General features: G+C 49.7%; 1 protein-coding gene across 4 annotated transcripts in view; it reads left to right on the top strand.

Moving 5' to 3' along the window:
- Positions 1 to 9,252: 9,252 nt before the first annotated feature.
- The window catches only part of KIRREL3 (kirre like nephrin family adhesion molecule 3), a 570,289-nt gene continuing 557,273 nt past the window's right edge, over positions 9,253 to 22,268 (top strand). For all 4 annotated transcript variants that reach the window (XM_021063119.2, XM_021063117.2, XM_021063118.2 and 1 more), the window contains exon 1: positions 9,253 to 9,602. In XM_021063119.2, coding sequence (XP_020918778.1) covers positions 9,548 to 9,602 — 55 coding nt within the window. In that variant the 5' untranslated portion in view covers positions 9,253 to 9,547. The remainder of the gene's footprint in view (positions 9,603 to 22,268) is intronic.

Here is a 22,268-nt window from a genome sequence, read left to right as displayed (position 1 = left end):
CTGCCCGCTTACCATGGAGGGCCAGCACACTCAGCTGATAAGAGCAAGGTCATAGGCATACTCCCCAGGATTTCTCCAGTAACATGCGACCATGGTTATGGGTTGTATCTTAACTCTGGCCAGTTTTCACACAAATGCAAATGGACCCGAAAGATCTGGCCACAGAGCATGGACAAAAACTGTCAATCTATCACAGTTCTGGGAAAACAATCAGACTACATAGCCTATGAATAGGATGTAGCACAAAACTTGACAAACTCTAAGGAGGCAGCCTCTTTCAAGGTGAAGTTGGTATCATTTTGTTAAGGGCCGCAACCAGAGTTTGCTTCTTTAGTGTTAATTCTTCTTCCCCATTATAATGACCAAATTTATACTTTTCTAAGTACTACATTCTTAATCCAAAAAAGGATCTTTCTGTGTCTTATCTAATTGAGCGGTTTTAGTTGTTTATTTATTTATTTAGGCTGAAAACTACCCTATTAAGGCTATTGAATATATTCAAAGAATAAATTGTCTAAGTTGTACGGTCTGGCCCAGATAGCTAACAAATGTATATTATAAAGTGTCATTTTCATCCACAGTAATGGTTCTTATCGCAAACCGAAAGTCTTATGGATGAAAGGATATCATGTCTGAATTTGTTTCAAAATAACCCAGTGAGATGGAAGGAAGCATGGAGGATAAGTCAAACAGCCTGGGCTATGGCTTGATCATTGCTGAGGCTGGATGATGGTACGGAGGGGTTCTAGTAGCAGTGGTTCTTAAACACTAGCATGCACAGAATCTTGTGGACGGTGGTCAAAACACAGAGAGCTGGGCCACGCCCCAGAGACTCTGCTTCAGGAGATCTGGGTGAACCCTGAGATTCTGCCTTTGTAACGAGATGCTGATGCACTGGCCCAGGAGCCCACGGTGAGAATCATTTTATTATCTAATACCGTTTGTACATGATTTTTAAAAAAATCAGGTGGGGCTGAACAAAAACAAGGTAGAAGAAAAGGAGTTTCTATCTCTGCCTACACAGAATCTCAGACAGCAGAAAAAAAAAGACAGAAAAGAGACAGACAACAGGAAAAGCACTGAACCATCAACACAACACAAACTGGACTGAATTTCAGATATATTAATGCTGGTTTTCTTCATTGACTTTGAACATATATCTATATAGGTTTTTTTGTTTGTTTGTTTTGTTTGTTTTTAGGGCCACACTTGCAGCACGTGGAGGTTCCCAGGCCAGGGGTCAAATCAAAGCTACAGCAGCTACAGCAACGTCAGATCCGAGCATCTGAGCTGCGTCTGTGGCCTACACCACATCTCATGACAATGCCAGATCCTTAACCCACTGAGCGACGCCAGGAATTGAACCCACAACCTCGTGGTTCCTAGTTGGATTTGTTTCCACTGCCCCATGACAGGAACTCCTATATCTATATAATTGTTATGTTATGTGCTAGCTTCTCAACTGGCTTGGGACTGCCCCATTAAGCAAAATGAATAACCAGGATTCCTTTCTAACTATGCTTTTAATACAAGAGTTAGACTTAGGTTGTGATTTACACAGATTGATGGCACCATCCCCCGTATTTACCTGAGACCCAGGTTGGGTTTAAAATGCGTAGTCAGAAGTATTTTCCTTCAGCCTTTCAGATGCCTCCAGTTCCAGAAGATGGATATAGAATTTTCTATATCTAGTTGGGTCTCAAGGCATCACATGCTGAAGAAAGAAAATTTCAAGCTTGAGACAAGATGGACACGAGGAGAGACAGCAAGACCTTTGGTCTAATTTTCTTCTGTTTAAACACCATCCAGCCAATGATTTCTATCTATACACCAAGCATTGAACAACAGACTCCAGAATATGCCAAAGCAAATTCCAAAAAAAATGTCCCTTGACTTTGAAGAGCTCACATATAGTTTGGGAGGAGGACATGTAAATAAATAATTATACTACAATAGTCATCATTACATGATAACCATGGAAACCTGGAATGAATAAGCTGTTCATTTTTGACTGAAGGGAAGAACAGAGAAAGCAAACATTTTATAGGATGAAAGTCCAACTAGTTCTTGAGCAGTTAGCACCTGTCTATTAGGCAAAGAGATGAGTGAAGGGGAAAGGCACACAGAAGAGGAAGTAATCAAAGTGGCTGCTGCCTCTAATCAATAAAGAGTGATCTGACAGGGAGTTCCCTGGTGGCTCAGCAGGTAAAGGATCCAGCATTGTCAATGCAGCAGCTGGGACTGCTGCTGTGGCATGAGTTCAATCCCTATTGTCAATGCAGCAGCTTGGGCTGCTGCTGTGGCATGAGTTCAATCCCTAGCCCAGGAACTTCCATATGCCACCGGTGCAATCAAAAAAACAAACAAAAAAAAAGAGTCATCTGACAGGCTGACCGGACTAAGGTGAAGGGCTGTGAAGGAGGAGGGTGGCGACAAGATGGAAAAGGTGTTTGTTTGATGCACCCTATACACCATGATAAAAAGTTTATGCACTATCTTGGGGACCATTCACACTTTCAAGCATGGGGAAGATATTACAGAACAAAATTTCAGACAAATGCAATGAAACAGTGGGTTAGACAGTGGAGAGTGGTTTTGTTAGTCTGTAGATCAGGCAATGAGTTGAGGAGGCCCTGAGTTCAGTCAGAGATGATGAAAATCTGGTCTAGGACTGAGTAGTTCAGAATTTTTGGATCGGAGGCCCATTGCTAGCATGTCAATAGAGAAAGGTGTGTGTGTGCATGCACACACATGGGCATGCTTGTGTGTAGGGGGTTGAATATACGTAAACTTAAAAAACTTTTAAAAGAGATAAATAGAAGAGTTACATATACAATTTTTATGTCACCTGTCAATCTAGAATATGAAGAGAAGGAAAGAAGAAGGAAAGGAAGAGACAGAGGAATGGAAAAAAAGAGAAAGGAAGGAAAAATACTGTATACACAATAAACAGAAAAGAGAAAGTAAAGTTTGCTACCTAGGGAAAAAAATCTAAAAGGATTCAAGTAAGACACAGCTGCTCCCTGGACTGTTCTAAAAGTTTACTAATTTATATCATAGGTCCAGGGGTGTGTGTGTGTGTGTGTGTGTGTGTGTGCGCGCGCGCGCGCGTGTGCGTGTGCATGTGTGTGTGTGTTTGTCTGGAAAGGGGCTTATGAGAAAGAATAATGGAGAAAAAGAATAAACGCAGTATAATTTTAAGACTTTGAATACCATGAATGAGTCATAAATTGGAATTTCACTTTGTCTTCCAATATTTTCCACATAATTAGCCCATTCATATACACAAAAAGAGCACGTGGCACATTCCAAAATGACACAAGACTCGTGCAGACATGGAAGAGGGATGCAGAGGTTTGCCTGCGGTGCCATCCCCAGAGTATGGATGAAGGTCCTGGCCTGTGTGTTCAGCTGGCGATGAGACAAGGCCTGGGGACACTGCCACCTCCTTTCATAACGTTTCCCATATCTTTTCTTCCCTGTAAATTATACACTCCAGGCCTTTGCTGAGGGAGATAATGCTGCTCCCTTGTGAATTGAATACCCAGTGCCCTGCATGCATGAGTGTGTCAAGGCTAAACAGGTCTATTGTTCTTAAACAGTGCTGCCAGAGAATTGTCTCCTTGTGCAGAATGATGCTGAAGAGATAAAAATATCTTTCATTTCTCTAGTGCTGTGCATCTTAAAGTGTGTTCCACATTTTGCAAACTATATATAGGCTCCATTCATTACCCATCCCCATAAAATACAGCCAGAGCAGTGGCAGGCACATGCCAGATGTTTGACAATGGTTTAATAACGGAGTAAAGAATAAGTTAAATTGGACTTGGAAAACAGGAAATGGGATGTGGGGCACTAGGTAAAACTTTGCCATTCATCCCACATTGTGTATTGAGGGCCTACTGCCCACCAGGGTAAGGGTTAGATGCTATGTGACCTGGGGAGGCACCGTCTTACCATCATGGAGTCACCAGGACATCCAGGAAAACTCACAATCAGAATCTACAGTCAAGTCTCATTCCTGTTGGGACTGAGTTAACATACAAGGCACCGTGGTCCGTATGGCCATTCAAGGGAATTGTTAACCATTAGCCATCCTAGCATCAGCGTTCCCTTGCATTACCCCCCTCTCCTTTTTTTTTTTTTGGCTTTTTAGGGCCAAGTTTGCAGTGTATGGAAGTTCCCAGGCTAGGGGTTGAATTGGAGCTGCAGCTGCTGCCACAGCCACAGTTATGGCAACTTGGGATCCGAGCTGCATCTGTGACCTACACCATAGCACATGACAATGCCGGATCCTCAACCACTGAGCAAAGCCAGTATCATGTTTACTAGTCAGTTTCATTACTGCTGAGCCACAGCGGGGAACCCCGGAGCATTCCCTGTCTTTGCTAAAAAGACTTGCATCCAAATTCATTACAGAATGTATGTTGAAGAAAAGCAGGTCTGGAACCCAGAATGCAGGCTGGGGGTGGAACATGGTTTTGTGTAAAATAAGACGAGAAATCCCAAGTTGAGCAAGTTGGGGAAAGACTGAGGGCTCTCAGGGTGGGACAAACACGAAACAGTATGGGGAAGAGTAGGAACCAACAGGAGCAGAGGGGTCCACACAGATCCCGGGGCGGGGGGGGGGGGGAATGGCTAGTTTTCTTGGGGGAGGGGATCAGTCACTGGCAATCATCCACCCTAACGCTGAAGTCACCAAGTCACTAGGGAAGTACTTCCAAATCTCTCCAGGCTGAGAGGTGTGGCTTCTGGAAAAGAGACAACAGGATGTTAGGATTGGAGGGATCCCAGAGAGCTACTGCCTCATTTCATAGATGTAGCCGGATACACCCAGGTTCATTAAGCAGTTACAAAAGGTAGCAGTGCCCAGGACAGAACCCAGGTCAGCTTTCCCTTGACCCTTCACTCAGGCCTGGCCTGGGGTGAGCAGTGGTGCCGACTGGCCCTGAACTTTGGAGGTTGCTTCTGAAAGCTGATTACCTGGTTCTCGGGTCCTTTCTGTAGGACTGCAGACAGACTGACCACAGTGTCCAGGGGTTAAGGTCTTATAATCTACCTACACAGTTATGAGCAAGAAATTTGGTTCAGGTAACCGAAAAAGAAATAGGCTAGAAGATTGTGACTGCCCAGGTCAGACAGGCTGCCACCCGGGGAGAGCCTCTGAAGCTCATTTGGTCTCTGGAAGTATATGTAGCTTCCGGCCCTTATTAACTTATCCAGGCAGGACCGGAGAGTCAAGTTACCCTGAACTCCCAGGAGGGGCCTGTTCAAAATGTGTTTAAATCCCTGGACAAGGAGGTTTTTACCCGCACTGGCAGGATATATGAAAAAAACAAAAGGAAATGTGGTTTATAATGTATCTGTGCAACAAATATTACGAAGAGGCATTAAACAGGAAATTCTCTGCTCGTGATGACTGCCTGTCTCATAAAACAGCCTCTCCTTCTCATTCGTGGTAACAGACCTTGGTGGGGAATACAGGGGGGCACATGAGCCCTGCAGGGGAGTGGTGGTGGTGATGGGGGGCAGGACAGTGGAAACTGTGGCCTGAAGGCTGTAGCCCTGTACTGCATCTCAGCCCTGCAGCTTCTTGTAGGGCCTCAGGCAAGTGGTCCTACAAGGACCCTTCTAGAAAGGATTCTTGACAGATGACCTCAGGCGCAATGTCTGTCTTATTAAAAAGCCAATGAGATGTTTCATATTTTTTTTTCCCACGGATGCGCCTATGTATGCTTCTTCCCAACTAGAGGGCAAACTTTCCAAGAACAGGAATTCATACATTCATTCCACACATCTGTAGTAAATATCCAAAACCGACCTTTGCACAAATCGAGGGAATAATAAATATTACAGACATTGGGTGAACAGCCGGGAGGAAAGTCACTGGAAAGTAGGGATGAGTTAGGGTCTGAACTCCACCGGCCTGGGCGCTGAAGAGCGGTGCCACGACACTCCTGCACCAGAGCCCGGGACCTCCTGCCTCACTCCCTCTGTCCCAGACCCCAGAAAACAGTGGGGACACGCTTGCTGCCCAGAGAGCAGGGCTTGGGGCTGTCCGGAGGAGACTTGCCCTTCTGAAATTTTCTTGGCTAGGGAGCAACTGACTCCGGATCCAGCCCTCCTTCTCCGGAGCGAGATCCCGCTCCTGCCCGCCGGGCTGGACTGGTTCAAAGGACACGGCACTTGGCACTGAAGGTCTGGAGGGGAGGCTGGGAACTGAGGCAAAAGCCACCGGCCCTGCGCCAGGTGCAGAAACGCTAGAGAGGATGCCACCTGCTGGCGAGGGGCCCCGGCTCTCGCGGTGGGCGCAACGGAGACCCGAAGCCTGAATGTGCCGAGAACAAGAATTCGGGCAGTTTCCCAAGTGGCTGGTTTTCTGCTGTCTTTTTAGGGCCGCCGCCTCCCCGAGCCGAGCCCAGAGCCCCCCCTCCCCCATCACCCGCTCGCTCCGCGCACCCGACGCCGAGGTTTCCCGAGGGGGGAGGCGGGCTCCTCGGCCCCCCCCCCGCCCCCGCCCCTCGCGCTCGAAGCGCTCGGAGGTCTAAGACTCCACTCCTCTCCGTCAGGTGGAGCCGTGCGCTCCTCGCCGCCTCCCTCCTCCGCTCCCTCCTCGGCCGCGAACTGCGCGGAGGCACCTAACAGCGCCAGGAGGTTACCCAAGCCCGCGGAGGAGGTGAGGCCAAAAACCAGCCCGGGCGGAGGTGGCGGGGCCGCCGTCGGGGCTGGCGCCGGAGCCCGGCCGGCTGTGGGTCCTCCAGGTACCGCTGTGGTTCTCGCTGCCCCACGTGGTGGCTGCCGAAGATTGCCGTGGTTTTTCCGGCACTCGGGGTTGAAACGCCTCCCGGTCCTTTTAGAGACAGGCAGCTCACCACTTAATCCAAGCTTTTTTCCTTTCTGCCGGAGACCGGAGGCTGCGGGAGGGGGTAGAGGGGGTGGAGAAGGGAAGAGGCCCAGCTGGCGGGGGTGGGGGGTGGGATTGAGCCAGCTCCAGAGCCCTCGCCAGAGCCAGAGCCGGAGTCTAGAGGCCAGTCCCAAGGACCAGGGGGCAACCAGGTCCTTCCAACCTCGAACTTCCCCCACCCCTGTTCTGTCCCAGCGTGAGTGTGTGTGGTTTGTAGGCGCCTGGAGGTGCACCTGATTTTGGTGAATTGCACAGGTCATGACCCCGGCCTCCTGACCCTTGTTCCTAATGTTTCCTTTCTCAAAGGCGGAATTAAGCAAGTCTGGGCTCCAGGCCACTTAGGAATTAGCAGTCAGAATTAAACAACAGCTTAAAGGATAAATGTCAGTTAAAACATCAAATGTTGCTTTGTAAGGTGCAATCTACATTCCAATATTATTAGTCTTATTCAAGGCAAGGATGACTTGAGGAATGATTCCCAGACCTTAGATTTCTTCCCACCTCTTACAGATTCAACAGAAAGCTCCCACTAAAATTACAGCATATGAAAATATGTACCATATTTTCACCCTGGATATATCATTTGGCAGATGCTATTTAGAATTATTATTCATCTTTTGCATGTGATTCTGATGTGCCTCTTCTGTTCCATTGCATTGTCTGTTAGAGCAAGTCCCTGGACTAAAGCAGTGCTGACACTTTGCTCTGTACCTTATTTGCCAATTTAGTGGATGGGGTGCCTCTTTGGGGTCCTCTTAGTTTCTGTTGCTCAGCATTTTCCCCAAGCTTGCTTACAAATTTCCCTTTGATATGTTTAACAGCCTCTAAGGGATGCAGTTAAATAAACTATTAAGTTAAGAATAGAAAAGTCAACAGAGCAGACACCTACTAATTTGTGGAGCTTTGATGTCAACTACCAGATGTCAGCAGCTACCAGCACACACTTCCACACGTGCCCCTACTTCCCTCTTTCTTGTTCATAAATATTAAGGGATGCGTTTTTTAAAGTTAAGATCCACATGGAAACTTGGAGTTGGAATGTGCCTTGTAATTAGCAAGGTCCCCCAAATATGTAATACTGGTGGAAGGAAAGGAGGGTTTCCCAAAAGACCTCCCCAAGGTCCAGCGACTGATGAAAGTAATGATTGATTTTATAATTGCATGGCACAAATCCAGAGAGTATCTTTCATTTCCCTCTCCTCACTCATTACATCCCTTCCTTCTGCATAATGCTATGTATTTTTGTATGATATTTTGTAACTATCTTTATAGTTTGTATCTTATGTGTATACTCTTCTTCCACAGGAAACTATGAGTTCCTGAAGGTATGATCTGTGCCTGAGATTTTATTTCCCCCAATGCCCTGTCTATACCAGGCATATCTAAATGTCTATCAAGTAAATAGACCTAGATAAATTTGCTTTGATATCCTGGAGGCAATAGAGTTTGATTTCCGTGTGTGTTTCAGGACAGGCAAAAGTCCTGAAGGTTCTTAGGAGGCAGTTGCCTGTGACCTTGGCCTCTCCTTCGCAATAGGATTCACAGCACCTCTTGGAGAAAAGATACTCTCAGAGTGATGGAGCGCTGCTTAGAGGAGAGGCTCCAAATGCAAAGCCAGGCTGCTCCCCTATCCTTGGTAGGAAATGCATAAATCTGAATAACAATAATGAATGATCATGTGTCACAAATCTACCTGTTTTCCCTCTGGTTCCTTCATTTTGTTTTCTGGGAGTATCACAAAGGGAAACCGAGGTGCCAGCGTTCCCATTTTATTACCTATCCCCCCTGCCAGGAAAGTCTCAAAAATGCAAAGCATGCTTATCTCTTACTCAACTCCAAGAGAGACTCCTACTGCACACATTGGCCAAGTCCTTCCACGGAAAAGATGCACCCCCCCACTTCCTTTGCCCCATCCAGCCCAATTTCTAGTCTCCCCTCCCCTTTGCACCCCCCCCCCGCGCCGCCCCGCAAAGGCAGGGCACACATATTTTAAATATGGGGACATGCATATAGCCATCCTTAACTTCACTCCTTTAAACATTATGTCCTGTGGAGGAAAAGTCACAGCTTCGCTCCCGGTTCGAGGTACCTTTTGGTCAACAATGGTGACAAACGCTGGCTTTCCCCCTGTGTAGGGGGGAAAAAAGAAGGAAAGAAAGAACAGAGCCTCTTCTCCTCCCCACCACCCTCCGTTTTGCATAGATCGCCTTTTTCCGAGTGTTTCCTCTTTAATTACGACCTGTTTCCCCTCCCTCTCCCCCCGCCCCAGCTTCAGTGAAAGGAGCCCTTCTGTCACTCGTCACTCGCTCCCTGGCTCGCTCGCGCGCTGGCTGTGGGAGGAGCCGCCGGAGGAAGCTGTGTGCCTGGGATGCCGAGCGCCAGAGGATGGATCTGCTCCGAGAGGGCACGTCGCTGACGATCCCGGCTTCCCGAGGCGGCTAGAAACAGGCAACTTGCCTCGGCTGGCTGCTGACCGCACGAGGCCAGGAGCCCGAGGCCGCCCGGAGGGACCGACGGACAGACACATGGTCGGCGCGAACCCGGGAGGACCGCGGCGGAGGCTGAGCACCGCGAGCCGCCGAGCAGGAGAAACTCAGGGCGAAGCCAAGTTGCCCCGCCGGCTTCCCCTCGCCGCGCGGAGGAATGAGACCTTTCCAGCTCGACCTGCTCTTCGTCTGCTTCTTCCTTTTCAGCCAAGGTAGGACCCATGCGCCGCTGGAGTTGCAAAGAAAGTCGGCTGGGTTGTCAGGGCGCGGGAGGCTGCGGGCAGGAATGTGGGCAGGCTTCGCAAACTCGAACTGATGGATGCGGCTCCCGGTGCCCGGCCGAGATGCACTGGCATTGCCTCTTTGCCTTCGAAAAATGCAACAAAATGGTACTGTTTATTTTCCTTCGGAAGGAAGGGATACAGGCGGGGAGGGTGACTTTCTCCCCTGACTTGTCAACATCCAGCTCAAACTCTCCAATGCAAATGAGTTCTTTATGCTCCCTGTATGTTAATTAGGCAGCATCTATGGGGCTGTGCGGCTCTGAACTTCTGGGCGCCTCTTCTCCTTCAGACACAGGTTGGAGAAGGAAGGAGAGGGTAGGGAAGGAGAGCTTTGTTTAGGTGGATATTTCAGCTGGAGTAAGGTCTGGCTTGCAAGGGTATATTGGGAAGGGAACGCGTGCAGGGGGAGGGGGGCCGGCTGCAAAACCCGAATGGTTGGAGGGGGTGATTTGCAGTGGTTGGGAAAAGCTTCTAGAGAGTTTCATTGAATGTAATCTGAATACGGCTGAATTCAGAGACCTACACAAGCACTAGATTTCAGGGTACGAAATGAAATTCCGCCCCTGCTGCTGATTGCTTCCTTTCTGCAGCATAGCAGGGGCAGAGAAACTGGTGGACTTTCCGGAAAAAGAACTTTGCCACCTGCGGCTCCCTGCCCCTGGGCAGTGGGGCAGGTGGGAGTGTGTGTGTGGGGGAGCAATACAGGAGAAGGGCAGTGGGTGCCTGCTTGGCCAGTGGCCTCCAGAGTCACCTGTGGAATTGAGTTTGAGGGGTAAGTCGGCCCAGTCTGCTAGCTCCTTTGCCCTCTTTTGAAATGCCGGTGCTGTCTCTGCCATCTGAGGCAGCATTTGTGCCAGCCAGCACAGCTCCGAGAGGAACAGGACTCTCTCAGAAAAAATCCATAACAGAGCACGTCCATCTGTTGACGAAATGAAGGGTAAAAGTTTTCGAGAAAGCAGAGCCCCGCCATGGGTGGCTGGCTTTGCAAGCAAACAGCAGGTCTGCCTTTCTTCCCTCCCCATCAGGAGAAGCCAGATGAAAGCAGAAACCCACGCCTCCTTCCCCAGCACTTCCACAGGTACTTGTGGTCACTGCAGGTTTTCCCCTTGTCAAACTTTGTTTATGACTGACCACCCTGGTTAAACCTAGGGCAGGGGGGTTGACTCTGTGTGTACCCCTGCTTGTATATCATTATAATGTACACACACACTCACACTCATGTATTCCTGTCGTTGTGTGCCTCTGACCAGGGCTCCCTACAGCAGCAGGAAGATAAATTGCCTTCCCCAGACTTTTCGGGCTGAATGAATAAGAACTATCTCAGAACATCAGTATAGAAACACCTGGCTTCGATTGCCATTTGGTGAGATGACCCCCTTTCTTGGATGCGTGTGGGTACACACACACAACAACACGCATGCTGCCCACTTTCACTCAGGAAGTTACATGCAGAACCCCTAGAGGATCCAACCATTCCCCCCTACACCCAAGTTCATAGCATGAATGCACATCTAACTCCGTCATTTGTATTCTTAGAAGCTTGAGCTGAGACGTCTCTGGAAGCCTATAGGTGTCTGAGTGCGTCTTCTACCTTGCTTATTCCTTTCTCAGGACAGAGCTGTCTGTCTCTTGATATCTCTGATGACTCTTTCAGTATTTACCTATGAAGGTTAAAGGCTCTGTGTCTTCTCCCCTTAGCCCTGAGGGCACTGGGAAGAAACCACAGCATCGGGCAGTTCGTAGTTCTTTGTTTTTCTTGAGTGTTCTGAGCTCGGCCAGCTCTGCCCAGCCTACCAGATGGCAGAGGCATAGTCCACGGGCATCCAAAACAGGTCTAAGGAAAGACAAGGCGATCAAAGTGGATGTTGCCAATCAGAATGCCCTCTCTCACTGGACATCGCAGGGTGGGTTCCTTCAACAGACAATGTCTGGCTATGGGAATGAAAGGTCAAGGAGGGCAATAGTCAATGGACTTCAGTGGGATAGGGTATCTTTTGACTTGATCCATGGGCTTTTATTTGACTGTGGTTGTGGTGTTGAGTGTTGTGAATCCCCCAGAGGATTTTTCTCTTTTTTTTTGACCCTCTACACATATATGCTTAAATTGTGTACTGTTCCCCATGTCTGCCTGGGGCCGTATGTTGATCAGGTAGAGCGTACCCACTTTCAGCAGGTCATGAGAGGACTCACCCATAGGCTCAAGGTGGCACCTGCTCTCATCCCCTGACTGTGATTGCTCCTGACACTCCCACAGGGCCACCCGTCTGAGCTCACCTCCTTGTGCCCTTCCTCCTGAGATGCTTTCCAAGGAAATGTGCAGAGACCCAGGGGTGGCCCTCCACCGGGACAAAACAAATGCCCAGGGTTCTCGGTAGGGCCTTCTCTGGCCCTCTGGTGACACATCGATCTGCCACCCAATGCGTCTCACGTTGGGAAGCCTGCGCGTCCCTTTCGAAGTTGCTGGGAACACAATTCTCATGCTTTCCATGCAGAGAGAGTGTGCCAGTCCACGCTCTGAGGACTGGGAAAGCAAAACATTTAGGTAAATTCTTAAAGCCATTTCAGTCATCCTTTCTTTTCTCATTTGTCAAATATTGATTCACCTGTACTTTTTTTCATAACCTTTTAGAGAGTGAAGTTAAGGTATAATTAATTCATATTGGTGATATGCTGTATCCCTAATCTTTTAAAGTTTGGGCTTTTTGTAGAGATTAAGGTTAAATATTCATTCTTAAGGTGGCAGTGGAAAGGCCAAATGTCATCCCTCTGTCCCCGCCCCAGCCGATGTCCCTGGGCCTGGCTCTCCACAAGGAAGCAGCGAGCTGCCAGCGCACAGTTCGTGGGTCTCTCTGGTGCTGGGGCTGCCCTCCTTCAGCTGTCAGGACCGCATGCTCTGTACGGAGAGGGAGGATGTCACAGCACAATTTGCCTCCTGCAGAGAAGAAGCATGTTCTGCCCCTGGGTGAAAAGGAATCGATTCTCTTGTCATCCATACACTTAGAACTTGCTAGATTTTTTTTTCCCTTTATCATTTCAGTTTGCCCACAATGGTCTTTTTCAGAGCCCTCCCTCATCTTCAAGACCTGTCTTATCCAACGTGCCCATCCATGTTTTAAGGGGCTTTGGAGGGATCACGTCCTGGCAGGGACAGGCTAGCAGTGATGCCCTGCTTCCTGTCAGAGCTTGGGTTCTGGGACAATTCAGGGAATGTGCCGTGGGACAAATGGCACCTCTGACTTCAGCCACTCCCAGGGAGGGTGTCCTCTTTCCTACTGCCAGCATCTTGCCCTGGTATCCCAGAGTGTCCTGTCCCACCTAGTAATTTTGTGGGTCTGAAAGGTCCATTTCTGCTGAGTCCAGCCCTCTCTCTGGCTTGACGTGCGCCATGCTGCTCTGAATGTGTTGGGGCGACTGAAAACTTGCATTGCCCTGTCAGTGGCATCCCCCGAGTTGAGCTGAGGATTAATCCCGAGTTTCCTCTCCCTGTTGGGAAGAATCTAAGCCACTCGCTTTCCTGACTGACTGGCAGGAATTACCAAAAGGGGCTGTCACATGGCCATGGGGAGTGGGGTGGACAGAGGTGTGTGGTGACTTGAATCCCCAAGGGAGTAGAAGAGTATCATGCAGAGGGAGGGTAAAACAGAGTGTGAGTGGAGTGAGGGGAGGTGGTGGGGGAGGGGAGCCACAGGGGCGGCTGGAAGCATGGAAAGGCAGGAGAAAGGGCTAGAAGGTTAAACGTGCATGAAGTTCCCTTGGGGGAGGAAAAGCAATTTGAACATATGAGAGGCAGCCAAAAGGATGGGCAGGATCCTAGGGGCCAGTTAGAAAAGGAAACTGGGAGTGAACAGCAACTTGGGAAGCATTTACCCTCACCCAGAAATGACTTAGAACAAAAGATGGAGCGAGTAATGAGTGTGGTGCTTCGCCCCCCACAACCACCCGCGCCTCCCCGCTACTGTTCCCATGTCTTGGCTGAAGGAGGAAAAATTGCTTCTGCTTCTTTTGTCCCAGAAGGTCCATGCACAGCTGCCAAGGGTGTGGGGCCCCTTCTTTCACAGATCTTCTGGGCAAGGGGAACTGGGACATGTCTGTTGGACACAGGGTGGGCACAGTGTCTGCTGCCCAGCAGGGAGCTCTCGGTTGCCAGCCAGACCTATTGAGGGAGGAGGAGAAAGGTCCCCGGGGGAGAGGGGTGCAGGGTGGGGTCGGTGCCTCCCTCCTACACTTAGAGGATCCCATGGGGGCCTCCCTCTGGGGTTACAAAGGAAGATCTGGCTTGGAACATGGCAGCAGGGAGCTAGGCATGGTACCAAGGAGCAGCTCTGCCTGGGGCGCCTGTGTTGGTAGGAGCCAGGGCCAGCAGGAGACCGGGTGGAGCAGGGCATCAGGCCTGAAGATGCAATTTTTCTTTTTTGTTCAGCCCAGTGGGGGTGACTTAGGCGGCATTATATTGCAGACCCAAAAAAGCACATGAATAATCCCGAGTGAATTCAAGAGATTTCAATAGCAAAATAATAACAATACTAATGATTCCTTTGATTTGCAGAGTACTTTTCTTCCAAGGAGATAAAAAGATAAACTGTTTTGGAAACATGAACGAGGAAAAGAAAATTGCCTGTGATGGGGGATTGGGGAGGAGGGCCAGGAGCCTTCATTTTAGGGTCTCCATATACATGGAGGTGCCGGGAGCGGGGGCGTTACATAGGCTTCAGCATCATTTTCCAGCTACAGTCCTTATACATGTAAGATGGCTTTTAAGATGTCAACCTTGAGATGACTTTTAGGTGAAAAGCCAGTGCAGACCTTTTCGGTCAGGGTCAACCTAGAAGCAGAGGGGCATGGAATTCCTCCCGCCCTGCCCTGGCCCCCCCCTGGGAATAGGGATGTTCTAATTCAGCAGTGGACAAGGTCAGTAAGACCAGGAATGTGCTGGAATCCACACTTGGACTCTCACCACTGTAGCAACCCCAACTTTAATGATGATTCTCATAGCAGAGTGATTGAGCCCAGTCTTCCCTCAAGGTCAGTGGACACCGCAGCCTTCATGAGAGTCACCCCAGCCTTCATGGTGGGGTCTCCCCAGCCTTCTTGGGAGTCACCCCAGCCTTCATGGTGGGGGTCTCCCCAGCCTTCATGGTGCCGGATCTAGCTGGGGCTGCTGTCCTGGGGGTGTCTGGGCCTGCGGGTTTCTTATCACATCACTGCTTTCCACAAGCGAGTGAGGAGCAAAGCCTCTAGCACCCTGTGCCAGGTTGAGATAGCTTCACCCGGGGTTCCAAAGAGAGTGGGGTTTTATTTCCAGTTAGGGGAACAATGCACAGGTCCTGCATGGAGACAGTACGGCTCTGTATGCCATCATGTGTCACTTTCTTTTCCCCGGGGAAAGCCAGACTCTACCCAGTCAGGTGAGCCCCATCAACTCAGAATAGAGATGCCTTGCAGATGGTCGGAATGCTTCTGTCACGTCCCCGCAGAGAATGCTCTGTCCTGCTCTCCGCGAGCTTGAGGCATAAACAGAACCCACCCTGTTGCTGTAGAATCGGGCTCTCCACCAGCACACTTAACATTAACTTTCATTAACTTTGTACTTCAAACCCACTGACAGAGCCGGAGCTCACACCTGCCCCCCCCCCCCCACACCTTTCTCTCCTTTCTCATTGGTAAAAATGAGTATTCTGGCTGTATACTTCTAGAAGTCAGTAAATGTCAATATTAGATAAGTGTTTCCTTTATATCACTGCAATTTAGCATAAGCTGCTTGGAAACAAATGTCTTCCGTAGGCATACAATGTTTCCGTGAGTGCACAGTCAATACCACTATGTGGATTAAATAAATGTCAGCTTTCCCCTGGTACATTGGTAACAAGTTAAAGCCATGGAAAGAGTGGGCAGCGGTGAGTGACACCTGCTCCTTGCAGGGTTATTGTGTTGCAGCCCTGGCTGGGGCAGGGAGGGTGGAGACAGACCCTCATCCATCCGCTGGCTGGAAATTCAGTCGAGGAGGTACCAAAAGTAGCTACCTCATGCTTTGGGTGGGGGGGGTCCTGGCTGTCTGGAAGCCTTACCGTGCCCACTCTGAACCTACCCCCATCTGTGACCCCAACTCCACACACCCAAACACACACATGCACACACAAACACACACACACTTCTTGCTAAACTGTAGTGATGTCGGATCTTAGAACACATTAGCCATTTCACTCCAATGGAAGTGAGCTCCCCCTCTGATCTTGTACCTGGTGTTGGTGTCCTCATGGGCCAGGTGAAGGAGATTCATCTGAGGTCATGTTCTGATGGCTAAAACTCCCACTGCCCTGGCCTGCCTTTGCCAGTGGTAAAAGGAGGAGTGCCCTCAGGCTGGTTTATCCAAGTGGTCTGCTTACTTGGCCTGTGTTCACCGGAAATGCTGCAAGTTCACGTTCTTTCTAAATGTGCCTAGAAGATAGGAATTGGAAAATCGGACCCTGCCCATTGCAGCAGTGACAGCCAAATATTTTTGCCCATACACACGCTTCCCCAGGGGCTCCCTAGGGCCTGAGTCCCAGAGGCCTGCATTTATGACTCCCTCCTTTGTAATCAAGCAGCATTGGATGACACCAGAGCTCAGCCCTTGGCCACTTGGCCAGCCCCCCCTGGGGGCCTCTTCTGTGGTGGGCACTGTGCCAGGAGCTTTTGATGTTAAGATGACTGAGGCCAGGTTTCTGCTCCAGGGGAGCTCTCTGGCTCATCAAGGAGCAAACACCTGGCCTCCTGGTGATACAGGAGGCTCCTAGCAGGCAGAGTCTTCCAAGAGCATTAGGAGTGGCTGGAAGCATCAAGAAAGGTTGTGTAGGAGTGCATGGCGTGGCTCAGCAGCTGCAGCTCTGATTTGACCCCTAGCCTGGGAACTTCCACATGCCTCGGGTGCAGCCCTAAAAAGTAAAAAAAAAAAAAAAAAAAAAGAAGGTTGCTCAGAGGAGGTGACTTGATCATAAAAGATGTCTGGAATTTTCCCAGTGACACAGAGAAAGAGGGTCCCAGGTGGTACCTCAGAATGTGTGTGCGCAGGCCAGAAGGCAGGACAGAATGTGACGGTTCAGAAGCACTGATGTGTGTGAGGGCTGGAGTGGGGTGGGGGGGTTAGGAGAGGAAGCTTGGGAATGGCCATGAATACCATGCTAATATTTTGAGGGTGGACTGTCAGCATTAAGTCTCTTCTTTAGAAACATCCTCAGTGGCTTATAGGTCTGTAATTCTCTCTGTACCATGGGTTCCATGGACTGCCCCCCTCCCTCCAAAAAAGTATCCCATGTTATTTATTCTTGGTATGCATTGTGTTTCACCTGGGGCTTTAAAAATGTAAAATTGGGAGTTCCCATCGTGGCTCAGTGGAAACAAATCTGACTAGCATCCATGAGGACACAGGTTCAGTCCTTGGCCTTGCTCAGTGGGTTAAGCATCTGGTGTTGCTGTGAGCTGTCATGTAGGGCAAAGATGCAGCTTGGATCCTGCATTGCTGTGGCTATGGTGTAGGTTGGCAGCTACAGCTCTGATTCGACCCCTAGCCTGGGAACCTCCATATGCCATGGGTGTGGACCTAAAAAAAAAAAAAAACACGAAAAAAATGTAAAATTGAATGGAAAGATACTGACTCGTCTTCCTTCCTAGTAGTGGGTAAAGGGATGAGAAAGTGAACAGGAAAATAAGTGGGAAGGAATGGCCTTAACGGTTGGTCTAGATTGCAGAGACGGGTCATACATAGGTGGATGCATACTTAAAAGAGTGATGTGTTGCATAAAGAATGTGAAAGGGACCACTTAGAACACAGAAGCAGGGGCAGCCAAGGACACACGGGACTGTTCATGGGATGTTTCTGGGGTCCCTGGAAGGCTGGGCAGTGACGGAGGCATTGAGGACAAATGGTAAACCAGAAAGGAGACCAGGACAAGGAGGAGAAGAGCAAGAGGTACCTAGGGACATCTTGCTGCTGACATCTTTCCTGTTCTCAAGAGGAAGCTAAGCTATGCCTGCTGTGGAGGAAACAAGGTTCCAAGCTAAATGACTCTAGTCAGATGTTAGAAATGCTTACAAGTGTCCAGCACCAAGTAACCTTTCATTCAGGAGTAAAGGTCACCAGCGGATCACCCACGTGCTCCATGCTCTGGCCTGTTCCCTTCGGGAAATGGTGGGGCTGGCAGGGCAAGCTCGAGAGGGAAGCCAAGCCCTCCACTGTTGTGCAGGAAGCAGACAGGGACATCTCTGAGGCAGCTGACATCTAATCCAAGTGTCTGAGGCTGGCCCAGTGAGCAGCCTCCCAGGAAAGGCTAAGAGTGGAAATTTTTCCATCAGGAAAGAAAGAGTTAATTCCCAAGAAGTTCACTAGCGAGGAGACTAGACGACATTGGAATTCTCTCCGAGAGTTCCTAAATGTTACCTATTAACCCCAAGCTCTTTATTTTGGACTGTACATTCTCCCACCATCTAGAAGGTAGATGGTGTGTTAGGGAGCTCTTTGTCCAGCGCATTTTTCTTGTAGGTGCCAGATGGATTCTTCTGGTGGGTGGTGGTGCTGGTGATGGCGATAATTACAGGAGCAGGATGATTATGATGACATTTGTGTAAAGCTTCACACGTGGCAGATGGCCTTCCACAAGCACTACTTCATTTCATCACCATGATCGCAGTGAGAGGCGACTGTTGTCACTGTCATGCCCCCAGAAAGGCCATGTTGCCTGACCGAACACACTCCCCATCAGGTTCACTGTTATGTCCCTCGGTGCTTCTCACGATGCTGGCAGATCCAAGTCAGCCACACTGCAAAATGCATGGGAGGAGCCTGAGCTGTGGCCTAGGATGAGCCATGTTCTTAGAGCTTGTGGGGACCTCAGAGTCTAGGCACAGAAGGGGGTTTTAGGGCTTCCCTATGAAAACTGGGGAGCTGACCTTTGAACCGTGACCCTGCATTATAACACGCTTTTTTGACTCCAGCTCTTTCTGAGTTGGTCCCTTCATCCATCTGGCATTCAGCTTTACCTTGAGGGCCTGAGGCTTCTGGGCCCCTCCCACCTGGGGAAATAACAGGCCAGCCTTTTGAGCTGAATAGCAATCAAGGAGATGATGCTGGGGTAGCTTCCTTTGTGGCTGTTCCGATCAACAACAAACAAACAAGAAACCCTAGACAGGAACTTTTATTAACTAACTGGTTAAAATATCCATTTCTTTCACCCCCCTGGTGCCTAGGACACTCTTCGTTACATAGGAGGCCATGAATAAATATCAAAATGCTGGAATGACATGTGAGGGACAGTGAAAGACAGACAGGAAAGCTGTGCCTCTGACACCCCAGATCACCTCGCACCAAAGGCTGAGAGGCCCCTGGAGGAGTTCAGAGGAAAGACCCCGACTATTTAAAGTGTGGTCTTGCCCTGTAGGAAGCTGTTCCTCTCCGAGTAAGGCCTTGAATGACCACAAACTCACCAGGAACACTGCCAAGAGAAACATCCTCTGGTGAGCCACCCATTCCTCCCAAGATACAGTAGGGCCCTTCTGTTCTCTAATGTGTGTCAGTTCCCATCTCTGTCAGTCACCTGCACATGTCACAGGTGACTCAGCTCTGGTGCAGTGTGACAGGCCACCTGTCACCCTTGGCGATGCTTGGAGCTATGACAGCTTCAGAGTGACATTGAGCCGGGGTGGCTCATCATGTAGGCGTTCTGGGGACAGAAACTTAGAGCTCTCTCCTGGAGACCCATTCTGATGCTGCACAAAGAGCGACTGCCATCCTTCCCTGCCTCACTGTCCTTGTCACACAGAGAGAGGGCAGCTGCCCATTAATCTCCCTGTGGCTTTGTTTTCCATGTCCTAGGACCCGTACTTTTCTGCCCTCGCTTAAGGATGCTGGGGTCTACCTCACATTCACAGGGAGTTACATTTCTTTGGGGTGCTGGACTCTTAAGCCTCCTTCTTACATGGGACGCTGCACCTGTGTGATGGGGCCTGGGGAGAGGGCTCTTGTGTTTGTCTCGGGACCCCATGGGTCAAGATCTGGCAGAAGGTTTTGGGGATCTGAAACCAAGTGAGCCCTGCAGTTCCTACATCTGCCTGATGGTGGCAGCAGCAGCGCTTGCAAAGCTGGAGAGTGAGCTGAGAGCAGGAGGCTGGGGGGCGGCCCCTCAGTACCAGGAAGAGAGCGGGGCTCCCTGGTCAGGAGGCCTGGGCCCTTCTCTGCCCTGGGCAGCAGGAGCTGGGAATGCTGAGCGTGAGCAGAGGGCATGGAGGAGAGGAGCAGACTTTCCGGATGGCAGCAGCTCCCCGAGGAGTCTCGCTTCCTTTCTCCCCTTTCCGAGGGCTGTCAGGGCAGAGGGTTAAGGGGGATGCCTGTGCAGAGTGGCAGGAGGCAGGTGGGCGCAATTAAAAATGCTCGAGAGCCTGAGAAGAGCTACAAGGAGAGAGAGTGAAAGAGCTCTCAGCTAGAGCGTCCGGCTCTGCGACGAGGTCTGTCCTGTGGATGATGGATGGGTTAGTCCTCCCAGGAGGGTGGCTGGCAGCCTGGAGCTCCACTGCTCCCTGGGAGCCCACTCCTGGGCCTGGGCCCACAGCCCCTCCCAGGCGTTTGCCCCTTTAATGATCCGGGAGCCAATATTTCTGTGGCTGCTCCCCTCTCCTGCTGAACAAGCCAAACAAACATGCTAAAATTAGTCCTCATTATTCCTGATCTCCTGGGCAGGCTCAAGAGGAGCTACTCTGTTTTCACCTCTGGACAGAAACAGGCACCATTAAAAATTTGCCATGAGCCGTGACTATTTGTTTGAAATTGTCTCTTCTGCGCGTGGTCACCAGATCCTGATATGGGCCCTGGTGGCCGATGCCCTGCGTTCTGTTGGAGGGAAGTGGAGGTGTCCTCTTGGCTCCAAAAACCCCTTCCCTCTTCCTTTATCTTCTGGGGGAGGCAGATCACCTTTGTGAGAATTACAAGCCAGATGGATGGAAGGCCCAGGGTCGATCCGTGTGCAGCATAAATTAAGATAGCAGGACACAGGATGAAGGAAGGGTGGGCTATCGTTGGAGCAGCCCTCTCCTGTCTTTGTTGCGTGGCCTGAGGGGCTAGTAGGACTGCATATTGATGCTGCCTGAAGTCATCAGACATTGTGTGACTGTCCTTTAGGTTTTGGTCGCCAGTGGGATTTTAGATGAGATTTGTTCAAACACGAGCAGCCTCCCACACCTGACTCCCCACCACGGTTCCTTGCTGCTTTCTCAGAAGTGAGGAGAGCTGCCTTCTGCCTGGTCTTCACAGTCTGTCTTCCTGGGGGTGGGGGAGGGCACAGTGGGGTGAGGGAGAGGGGAGAAGGCTCTGTGCATCCTGCTAACAGTTCCCCTGGCCAGTGGCAGGTGATAGCCTGTACATTCTCATGTCAGGGAAGAAAACTTTTGGCATAAGGTTTGCAAAACCGTATTTGAAACTGCAGATTTGATGCAAACATGGGTCAGAGAGGAAGAATAGAGCTGTTTAATTTAAGGATTTGCTAAAAGCAATAGCCATCTCTCTCTTCCTCACATAAAAAGATGTTAGAGCGAAGCGGTGTGTGCCCGTGGTCCCCTGCCTTCTTGGCTCCCTCATTTGACCATCACCCCTCCTTTTACAAACATAACCGTCTTTCTGGGACACTTTTGTAGAGAGGGGAAGTGATGAAAACAGAAGAAGAGCAAAACCTATCATAGTCTCAATGCATTTCTCTATTATTAACCCCTGTGGTTGCTGAGCTGGAACCAGCCATAGGGAGGTGCTATTGAGGCCCATGGCCAGGTTCTTTTCTGAGCCTGCCTGCCTTTTCCTACTTAGTCCTCAGAGCAACCTGATAAAGCTGGGATGGACATACCCATTTGCAGATGAAAACTACTGAGGCTTAGGTTCCATAACTTGCCCAAAGGTTGAACCACTGATAAGCATAGAACTGCCATGTGTACACTCAGATTTAAGACCCGGATCTCTTGCCGCCCGTCCCTTCAGGAGGAATTCTGGTCCCACTGGTCCCTTGTAAGCCACAGAAACCCCTGGCCTCGCCTGTGGGCTTCCTCTTTCCTAACTTGTAGGGCTTGGGATGAAGAGCTGATAAAAATGGAAGAAATCGCCTCTTAATACAAAAGCACAAGTAAGAATTTGAGAAGCTTTGCTGCTCTTTACCTCCACAGCCCAGCTCCAGTTCAGCTTAAAATCTTGGAAGCCAAGTGCTGATTTCTTAACAGGAATTCATCACTATCTAACTTTCCTTCAGTGGATTAAAAAAAAAAAAAAAAAAAAAAGGGTTAAACCCATTCTGCCTAAAGAGAGGTCCACCTGTTGTTAGCCGTGTGCTGTAAGAACAGAGCTGCTCTGCACGAAAAGGCACTAGGACATCAAAACCCTCCTTTTCATCAAGTCTGGAAGTGTAAAAATGTCAGAAGACCACATGGTTCTGAAATGATCAATACTGGTCGTTAGGAAGAAATAGAAAGGACTCTTGGAAAGCAGGGGTGTCTGGATGCCATTCAGCCTTGAACATTCCTCCCTTTAGCTCCAGCAGGCACATCTCACCTTGTGCCAGAAGTCATTTCTGAAGATGGCGTCTGTCTACC

The sequence above is a fragment of the Sus scrofa genome, chromosome 9 (genome assembly GCF_054392235.1).
Source record: "Sus scrofa isolate SSC_HxYL_T2T_F1_AM1 chromosome 9, Sscrofa_HxYL_maternal_Yorkshire_Landrace_v2.0, whole genome shotgun sequence".
NCBI lineage: Eukaryota > Metazoa > Chordata > Mammalia > Artiodactyla > Suidae > Sus > Sus scrofa.
The sequence above is the reverse complement of the archived record's forward strand: the minus strand, read 5'-3'. Positions and strand labels throughout refer to the sequence as shown.